Below are 10,104 nucleotides of genomic sequence, written 5' to 3'. Positions count from 1 at the left end.
ACACTGTCAAAACTGAACTTTAAAATAATTTCACATTCAGTTTTCCTAAAATATTCTTAATTTATCGAATTGATATTTTTTTATTTCTAAAAGAGTTAGTTAGCTCTTATTACTAACAATAACAGACAGTGGAAGTGGATATGTGTTTTTGTTTTTTTCCTTTTTATATTTATTTGTGAATATCTGTGTTTTAACTCTACATTTTCCTTGATACTATGTGTGTATGGTGCATTTATGTTAACAATTAACATTATTACATGAACACTCAGTACTAAGCACTCATGGGTCAGACTACCCCCGTCTTCAAAGCCTTCATTTTAATGTCAACGCCACACCTGTGAAGTGCAGCGACCGTATCTTGCAGACTGTGACGTTACTGTGGTGATGAAGGTGTTGACAAACAGACGGACGTGTAAACACCTATCACAGTTCTCAAAACCACGTCTGTGCTAACCGCTTCAGTGAGTTTCTGCAGGACTACATTTTCCCATCATCATCACACACACACACACACACACAATGAAAATAACACCACACTGTTGCCGCTGGTAAAAATGCCTGTTGTAATTTCCCACAGCTCAAGGAAACATCTTCCTTTGTCTTGTTTTGTCCAACCTTTACATTTAAGCAAAAATAAAGCAGGAGACACAAACTGTGAGAACACAGATAAAGGAAATAATAAAAGTTAATATAATGATTCAATTTATAATTTCTTCATCATTTAAAGACAGAATAAGGAAATAGGATTATTGTTTTTTTTAATATTAAATTTTTTTTACGTAATTATTGTGCTGTCAGACTCAAGACTCTGTACATTTGTAGATGTTCATGATGTAGTATTCTAGTTTTAATTAGTTATTTCTTGCATCTACACTGAGTACGTTTGTTATTTCTTTTGCCGCTTACACACTTTAGTTTATCTCATATATCGCTGGTCGACAGGTGAACTTTGCTTTGTTTGGTTTGCATTGAGACGTGTAGAAAGATTACAAAAATTATAATTAGAAACCAATCACTAACTCAAAAATTGGTCTCCACAGTGTGCAACAGCATTTACTTTATTTTTATTCTCTTTGAGATTTCAAAAATTGCATTTAACATACGGTTTCACACAGTAGTGTAGTACAACTGTATTGTGAATGCTGTATTTCCCACTGACCATGAAGGCACCATTAGCCAGCCCGGTGATGACGTCAGTCGGCGGGTGTCTCCATCTCTCAGGTTCAGTTCAGGACTTTAAGACTTATTAAACCTAAAACTAAGGACAAGCCCGGTGATGATTATTCATCCTTTAATCAGCTGCTACACTGGAAACTGTTTCTCACGATGAAGGAACGTGTCACTTGAACGCATCAGTTCAGCTGCTCTGTGAGTTTTTAATAGTTCGTGGTGATGAATCAGCTCCACTGACTGTATCTGTTCATGGATGAACCCACTGATAGTTTCAGTCTTTGCATTAAATTTGTGTAAAATATAAAATAAAATAAATCCTACACCGTCTGTAGGATCTGGAAGAATAAAGCAAACAAATAAAAAAACAGAGGAGGATGAAATGAACATTATAGAAACATTTGGCGCCATAAATCTACTGAAGTCAACGGTGATGACGACATATAAAGTTTAACTCATTTAATCCAACATCAGCCTCTTCAGCAGAGACACAATCAGGACACAAATGATGAGTTTAAGGCCCATCCAAAAATCAGAATAAAAAAAAAACAAAACAAAGTAAAGTTCCTCTGTAAGGCACCAGGGTTAAAAACCAAACATGTTTTTCTGAAACATCTGAGGATGACATCTTTAATCTGAGAGTGCAGCGCTGCCCCCTGCTGGCTGCGAGTCCACATCACCACCTCTGCTGCTTCAGACACACATTTCATGACACTAAAAATAAAAATGTTTTTGAAGTTTTAAAATGAAAATCAGGAGAGGTGAACGGTGCCGACTCTCTCCCAGCGGATCCAGTGGAAGACTGTGTTTGTACTGGGCAGATCCCAGTTTGAACAGAACGACAGTTTTAAACGAAAGACGTGTGAAGGCAGAAGCGAGCAGCGGATTATCTGAATGTAGTGTTCATATTTACGGTCGAAAACGAACGCGTCGTTATCTCTACGGCTGCTCTGGGGGTTTACGATGGTCGCCGTTGGCAACCACAGGGGACTCTGAGGTTTCCTGTCGGATTTCAGCTACGTGTCGTTTCTTGCTGCTCTCTTCTTCTGTGGTGGCGCCGTTCGCCTTCCCCTCCCTCTTCCTCTTGCAGACCAGGCCGGAGTCTTCCTCGCCGATCCGACCCTCCGGTATCCCCAGAACTCGCAGGCAGACGATGGCGGCCGCTTGCTCGGCGAATTTCTTCGACTTCTCCCTGGAAACGAGAAGATGAATAAACATGTCGGTCGTCAACAATAACAACGCTGCCAGTAAAACAGCTCAGTTTTCATTCCTTAGATTTAGGAAATATAAATATAAACCGTTTTTGCCTGAATAAAATAGAGTCTAAAACAGATTAAAGTGACATTTAAATCAGGAACGATCTTTTTAAAGCTCCATGTTTCTTCTTCTGTGTTTTATTTGAAGTGTTGATCCATCAGAAGATATAAAAACCATCTCAGTGTAGTTTTACATCTCCTCTCTCAGGCTTCTCTCTGGAGCTCTAGTAACAACAGGTCGGTGAGCCAATCAGAAGAGAGGAGGCTCTGAGCCTCTCTTCTGATTGGCTGACTGTTTTCTGAGTGATCCAATAAAAATATAGCAGATTTCAGGTAAAAACACTCAGAGAAACCAAATCCTGCAAGGTTTGGATGGTGGGTCCAGATGGGCGGGGCTTGGGGCGAGTTAATTGTGTCTTATAATTACCAGAATACTGATGCTAACGAGCTTCAGACTGATGTAGGAGTGTGTGTGTGTGTGTGTGTGTGTGTGTGTGTGTGTGTGTGTGTGTGTGTGTGTGTACTGACCACAGTGAAGGTCTGTAGCTCTTGTCAGCTACAGTCACAGTCGACTGGAAGGCTCGATCCTGAGAGCGCTGCACCTGAAAACACAACACACACACACACACACACACACACACACACACACACACACACAGTTCACACCTTCAACACAAACTGCAGCTCCTCTAATGACCAGTGATGTTTTGTCAGACCTTTAATTTGGGCTCCAGCTGCTGATTTACCAACATGTTGTTCTAACAATTAAACGAGAGTGTTTCCATGACAACAGCCTCTCAAAGACACAGTACAGTCTGGACCTTCGTACCGTCTCGTACAGCGGCTGCTCCAGTTTCTCTCTGCGGCTCCACTCCAGCAGGAACATCTTAGGAGTGATCTGAGGTGGGTACTCCCTCCTGACAACACACACACACACACACACACACACACACACACACACACACACACACACACACACACACACACACACACACAAAACAAGAAAAACAATCAGATTCTGTTGTTGAATAAATCAGACAACATGTGTATCCAGATGTTGTTCCAACGCTGTGATAAACTGACCGTTCAAACCTGACCGCCATGGTGGTGACGTCCCCGTCCAGGACGGGCCTGTCGGGCTGGCTGCTGCTCTGCAGGGCGTCCCTCCTGGCCTGCAGCTGCTCCTGGGTCAGCTGATAGAACGCCTGCAGCCCGTACGCGTCGCTGCAACACAACGCCGCGGTCACATGACATCAGCACCTCACCGACACCTGACACTCTCTTATCAGACACCTGAGCAAGTCCCGTACCTGATCTCGGCGTTGGTCTGAGCCGCCTGCACCTGCTTCCCCAGAGGAGACTCCACCTTGTCTCGGAGCATCTGACACAGACAGTACTTTGTGTTGAAGGCGTGGTTCTCGTACCGGATCGCCTGAGGAACAGAAACACAGTCAGTCCCGTGTCCGGATGTTACTCCAGATGTTACTCCAGATGTTACAGCTGGAAACGTCAACAGACTGACGCATCTTGAGTAGAACAGTCAGGACGCAGATATTATCCCCAAACTCACGACTTCTTACAACTGGATTTAAGAAACAACGTGTTGATATTTTTAAAAGCAAACGCAGCAGCTTCTTTTCAGTCCGGCTGTCAATAGAATATTATTTATCTTTCTATTTATTTATGCATTTTAAGCTGCTTGATTGTTTGGCTCTTACTATCTTATTTTTACTTATTTTATTCTACTTTTCTTTCTGGTTTTACTCACTTCCAAACATCTCCACTCTTTAGGCATTTCATTATTTTATCTTTACTATTTTGTCTCCATTTTTATTTTTTAATACATTACATTTTATTTCTGGCTTTACTCAAGAGAGTAAATTAGTTGATCAATAACCAATAACCAGGATAAATCAATGTAATTGATAAACTTTATAAAGTAAAACTGCAGAATTTGCAGGTTTTGAGGATTTGATGCTTTTCTCTGGTTTCTGTCACTTTGAACTGAAGATCTGAAGACGAAACAAAACATTTGTGGACCTTTAACAAACTTCAGAACAAATCAATTAATTTGAAAAATATCAGTAGATTAATCAATGATGTAAAATAATTGTTAGCTACAACTCTATCTAACACATTTCTTCACTTTTAGCAACTTCTATTAAAAACTGTCTCTGTGGTGAAGACGATGATGACGATGATGAGTCTCACATATTTGAGGTATTCCTCCATGACCCTCTCCAAAGGAAGTGGCCCCCCGCTGTTGAACACCGATGCGTTCCACATGGCGGCGCGAGCCAACATGACGGACGAGGCGCCGGTCGCCTTCTTGAACTCGTCCACGTCGGCGTTGGTCTTCACCAGGTCCAGAGATCCTCCGCTGCAGCAGACGAGGTACAGCCATCAATAAAGGCCGGGAGTGTTTTTACAGAACATTATGATGTCACAGTGGAGTTGACCTTTGACCTTTCGGATGTAAAATGTCATCACCTGTTTGACATTAATGTTAAACTGTGTCATGATTAGTGCATGAATTTGTTGAGTTATGGCTAAAAATGTGTCTTGTGACCTTTGACCTTAATCACATCCTCCTCAGTTCATCCCTGAGTGCAGGTGGACGTTTGTGCTAAATGCTAACTGTGCTAATCAGAGCTGCTGCCGTGTTAAACTCAGTGAACAGCTGATGCTTTACTTGGCGATGACGGGGATGGAGACGGCCTGAGCGGCGGCCTGGATGTAGTCGCAGTGGACGGGGTGTCTGGGACGCTCGTCTTTAAACCTGAACATCAAACAGCAGATTATATATAAACACTATGGAAACATATTCAGTCCAACACTCATTTAAATATATGACAACAATATCTAACTGATGAAACCGGTCGGTGCGTTTACCTGCCGTGGACGGCGACAGCGGTGACGCCGGTCCTCTCGATCCTCCGCACCAGACTGACGGTTTCCTCCAACTGGAACCAGTGAAGAACATGACACCAGTGAGAAGTTACTGGGGACACTGGGAGGCTCCTGAGGTTCATTTTCAGATGTTCTTATATGTATTTTGTTGTTTTCCTTTTCAACAACGTGCTTGTGTTCAAGCTTTTAATTTAAAAATTCACCTTTAAGCTTTTCTGTTTTCATTTTCAAATTGTTATTTCACAAAATCAATCAATCGTTCAGGTCTTACCGAAGGCAGGATTCGGATTTTACACGTCACTGGGATGGAGACGCCTGCGACGAGCTTCCTGAGGATCTGCAGCAGAGAGAGAGAGAGAGGAGTCGACCCGTCCATATACCATCAATATCATTGATCAGTTAATATACACAACACAGTGGACGCACTCACCGCTTCGATCTTGTCGGGGTCTGACAGAAGAGCAGCTCCCATCCCGCCCTGTGGGACAGCGGAGGTCAAAGTTCAGCCAGAGGTCAAAGGTCAGAGCAGCAGCAGGTCGGTCACTGACAGGTAACTCACCTTAGTGGAGTATTCCTTCGGACAGCCCATATTCACATCGACCGCGGCCACGTCTTTCTCCCTGCGCCACAGACAGGCGGTGTCAGAGAGCATCATGGGATACACTACTTCACTACAGCTGTCCCTTAAAGGGCCAGTGTGTAAGATTTAGTGGGAGCTATTGTCAGAAACTGAATATAATATTCATAATTATGTTTTCATTAGTGTAGAATCACGTTAGCTTAGCATGAGCCCTTCATATCTACAGAGGGAGCGGCTCCGCTTTTACTGAGCCGCCCTGATGCACGGCCATGTTTCTGCAGAAGCCCAGAGAGGAGAAACCAAACACTGGCTCTAGAGAGAGCCTGTCGCTTCTTTACGTCACCTTAAGGCCACCGTAGGTTCTCCTACACATTTTGGAAAGGAAGGGGTGAGGGGAGGGGGTATTTAGTTGGTTGCAATCTGCAACCTCTCCACTAGATGCCACACCCCTCCTTTAAAATTTTTATCTCCTCCAAGATTACAGTGAACCGTGGATCCAAATGTCAAACATTAACATTATTATTTCTTCAGAGCTGGAGGCAGAGTTTGGAGCGACAGAGGAGTTTTAATTGTTATGAGGGTCAGAAATCGACAGCTGTGTTTTCTCTGAGGGTCAGAGATGAAGTCTGTGAACTCACACAAGTCGGGCCACAATCAGCGCTCGGTCCGGGTCGGCAGTCCCCTAAAAAAACACAAAAACACAATAAAAACTAACTTGCTCTGAATTTCAGTCCAGAGCAAACTGTGAGAAACTGTTGTTCGGACGTTTTCTGTCTCACCATCTGGAAGACGACTCTATCCTTCTCCCTCTCACACGTCCTGAACATCACTCGCTCATCTGGAGCCACGAAGTCCACCGTCTGCAGAACCTCTGACAAACACACAGCGAGAAACTGAAAATGTAAAGCGTGTTTGTCTCGTGCCGGTCAGTGTAGAAGAGAAGCCACCAGTTTACCTTTTTCATGTATTTTGACCATGGTAATTGTTATACTGTAATAAACTATGGTGAAGACGGATGACTCCCTACCATTGAAGCAGTCGTGAAGTCCGACTGTTTATCTGTCAATTATTTATATTCCTTTTGTTCGGAACGGTCCGCAGATCAAAACAATCAAAAGAGTTCTTCATAAAAGGTTGTGAATATTGTAAATATAAATACAAAAACAAGTTCCTGCTGGGGAGCTTCGGGTATGTTTGTTTTAGTTAGTTTACTGCCTGGCGAAGAACTCCTAACCAATGAGTGAGCCAGCTAACCCTTTCTCCGCCTACAGACAACAACAAAATAAAAAATCTGATTGGATAACGCTTATTTTGATGGTTTAAGCTTCACTTCTGAAACAGCTATTATAGCTAGCAGCTAGACATCCTTTTTTAATTAAGCTCCAGCCAGGGACAGGCCACCAAAAATGGGTACTGTCCCGGAAAAAAGGGACATCTGGTCACCATAGTTCACGGTCCTGATGGGACTGGAAGAGAGACGGATCCTTACCGTTCACCACCCTCTGACACTGGGCCATCTTGATGTCAATCAGCTCCTGAAACAGACACCACAGAGTTCACAGCACTGACACAAACACTGAGCTCAGTTTAATCCTCCATCCTCCATCCTCACCTCGCAGTAAACCACATCGGCTCCGTAGTCCAGAGCCAGCAGCCTCATGGGCAGAGTCCCCACCCGGACCATGGGAGCCAGGGCGGTGATGTTACTGAAGCTCAGCCTGCCTGCCGACATCGTGGCGACTCAGTCCTCCTGCTCACAACAACCGGGTCAGAAATGATCAACTGTTCCCGGCTTGGCTGCGATGAGACGCCGTCTTCAGCTCGGCGAGACCCACCCGCGAAACTCCGCTCGGAAATCAGTTGATTTAACGCGGAGTCCACAACTGCAGACTTTAAACTTGAGATATGAATTAATAAACTTTTATTCTTCGATTCGGCAAATAATTAGTCGACCATGCCACACACCGAACAAATACTGTCAACTTTTAGCACCGCTTCTGTATAATCTACTACTACAGGTTAGCATGTTTACCTGGCTGTGCCGAGCAGTAACACACGATTTAAATTAGCTAATTCTAAAATAAGAAATCAATTAAGTGAAAAAATCATATGCCGAATTAACTACAGCATGTTATAGATTTGTAAACAAGCTAAGGTTATGCTCTGTCATTTATGTGCTCTTGTCTAAAATCAAGAGATCTTTAAACTACAACTTTTCTAAATGGAGTTTGGCGGAACGGATCGATTAATGCTAACGTTTTAGCCGCTACAACAACACTCTTTCCCTGCCTAAATGTGGCTAAAGCAGCGACGCTAACGCTCCCACGAATCAATATCTATGACGTAATAATGTATAACCTGAAAATTAAAATCGACTCACCGGCATTTACGTTGATGACAGCAGCTGTAACGTGTGATCATGTGGGGACCAAAAACTGAAGCGTGCTCCGTTTCAACTTCCTGTTTGGACTCCTGCGTCATCGTGGCGTTATAGATCAGCCTCATGTAGATCAGCACCACATAGAATCATGACACATAGAACCACAGGAAAGGCAGTGTAGTTCAGTTGTTTGAGGGGGCCAAACAACTGAACTATTATAGACGATTAGGGCCACAGTTCGGATTTAAAGAAAAAAGTCAGAATTATAATTTAAAAAAAATTCCATTCTTACCAACACACATAAAAATAAAGCTAAAGTTTTTCTATATTTTTTTTAATTGTGAACAACTTCCATGGTGCATTTCAGCAGCGTATTAATCCACATTTGGGTCCTTTCACAGATGTTATTGAAATATTAAAGATGGTGTCCCATTACTACAGAGCGTTTATGGGTTTTTATGTGCATTTTAATTTTGCACATAAAAAAACGTGTGGGAACATTGAAAAAAAATTCAAAAATATCACAAAAAGTTTTTATGCTCGGCTGATGTGGAAAAGCTGGTGAATCGTTGAAAGCAATAGAAACAGACTCTGCTGTATTTTCCTCTGCATCTGGAGGGAAAACCAGCCACATCAACCACAAACTCACATTCTTGACAGCTGAACTCATGATGGTTCTTCTTCTTCTTCTTCTTCTCTCTCCTCCAGGTACATCCTTCTCTTCCTCAACCTCTTGCTCTTCTTCAGTGGTGGTTTCTGCCACAGGAGTCAGGAGGAGAGGACGCCCCCAGCAGCGTGGATGCTACATGTTCGAAACACCACCCACTACTGGTCAGACTGTTTACTACCACATTATAACCAGAGGCTCTGACCTGTACAGGTCAGAGGTCAAGTCCCTGTAGGAGCAGATCTGTTTCTGTTAGGAGCGAGGTGCAGGTCACTGACTCCACTGTGATACTACAACTTTCTGTATTGTGACAAAAACAGAGGAAAATTCACCAAAACTCCATGTAATGAAACACCCTCACTCTTTGTGAGTCGCTGTTTATAAACCATTAATAAGAACAACTTGTGTGTTGCCAGGTTGAGGAAAATCATCCTCCTGTTTGACCCTTTGACACTAGCTAGACGCCTCCATGTCATCAAGTGTGTCATTAACAAAGAGTTTCAATGTCCCCTAGAAATGTTAATAAATCATTAATAAAAGGTTCTGCAGTAATCCATCCCACAGCTGGTCAAACGGCCCATCTCTCTATTATCACTAGGATTATAAAAAAGTCTCTGCTGAAGGAGGATTTTCCACAACCTGGCAACCCAAAAGTCATTCTAAATGATTTATTCAACAGTAATAGAGCTATTAACTACAGCTTATAAACACTTTATAAATGCTACCTTAACAGAAAGTGGTGCCAAGACTTCTACGTTATCTGAGAAAGCAGACGCGCTGTAGAAAACAATTACACACTGAAGAAAACCGATACAGTGATCAATACTTTGTGATTACTGTATCTAGAAGTGCTGGAGCAAAGGAAACTGGACTGGATGTTGATTCTTGAAGACGTGTCGCCTCACATCCCAAAAGCTTCTGGGGTGAGATGTGAAACGTCTTCTGGAAATCACATGACTAAAAAAATTTCACATTTCGCCAATTTACTGAACGTCACTGAAAATGAAATCCTACTGATCTAAGTGGGTTAAAGGGTCTGACATCGAATTCCAGCTGCGTTAATCTTCGGTTTAGTCTTTCAAAAAGATCATAAACAAAAAACCTTATTGTATGTGTGAGCGGCAGTATTGAAAATTCAGTT

General features: G+C 42.7%; 1 protein-coding gene across 2 annotated transcripts; it reads right to left on the bottom strand.

The window, feature by feature from the left end:
- Positions 1-1,027: 1,027 nt before the first annotated feature.
- Positions 1,028-8,379, bottom strand: dus2 (dihydrouridine synthase 2). 2 transcript variants are annotated; one of them, XM_022764569.1, is made up of 16 exons: positions 8,297-8,379; positions 7,529-7,813; positions 7,406-7,451; positions 6,696-6,787; positions 6,555-6,598; positions 5,896-5,956; positions 5,767-5,814; positions 5,608-5,673; positions 5,319-5,389; positions 5,119-5,205; positions 4,638-4,806; positions 3,737-3,858; positions 3,510-3,650; positions 3,256-3,343; positions 2,955-3,028; positions 1,028-2,362 (listed from the first exon to the last, which is right to left on the bottom strand). In XM_022764569.1, the coding sequence occupies exons 2-16, from the start codon at positions 7,646-7,648 to the stop codon at positions 2,110-2,112; spliced, it is 1,482 nt and encodes a 493-aa protein (XP_022620290.1). In that variant the 5' UTR covers positions 7,649-7,813; positions 8,297-8,379; the 3' UTR covers positions 1,028-2,109. The 2 variants fall into 2 exon arrangements, with proteins under 2 accessions (XP_022620290.1, XP_022620291.1); XM_022764570.1 differs by having other exon boundaries at positions 7,529-7,666; positions 8,297-8,361.
- Between the last annotated feature and the right edge of the window lie 1,725 nt (positions 8,380-10,104).

This window comes from Seriola dumerili, unplaced genomic scaffold (assembly GCF_002260705.1).
Source record: "Seriola dumerili isolate Sdu_G_001 unplaced genomic scaffold, Sdu_1.0 BDQW01000550.1, whole genome shotgun sequence".
NCBI classification, from domain to species: Eukaryota; Metazoa; Chordata; class Actinopteri; order Carangiformes; family Carangidae; genus Seriola; species Seriola dumerili.
The sequence above is the reverse complement of the archived record's forward strand: the minus strand, read 5'-3'. Positions and strand labels throughout refer to the sequence as shown.

Excerpts from the sequence above, each read along its gene's own strand:
- dus2 (XM_022764569.1), bottom strand. The coding sequence starts at position 7,648 with ATGTCGGCAGGCAGGCTGAGCTTCAGTAACATCACCGCCCTGGCTCCC. Across the intron at positions 7,452-7,528 it reads CCGATGTGGTTTACTGCGAG|GAGCTGATTGACATCAAGAT; the intron begins GTGAGGATGGAG and ends TGTCTGTTTCAG. Across the intron at positions 5,390-5,607 it reads AAATCCGAATCCTGCCTTCG|TTGGAGGAAACCGTCAGTCT; the intron begins GTAAGACCTGAA and ends CACTGGTTCCAG.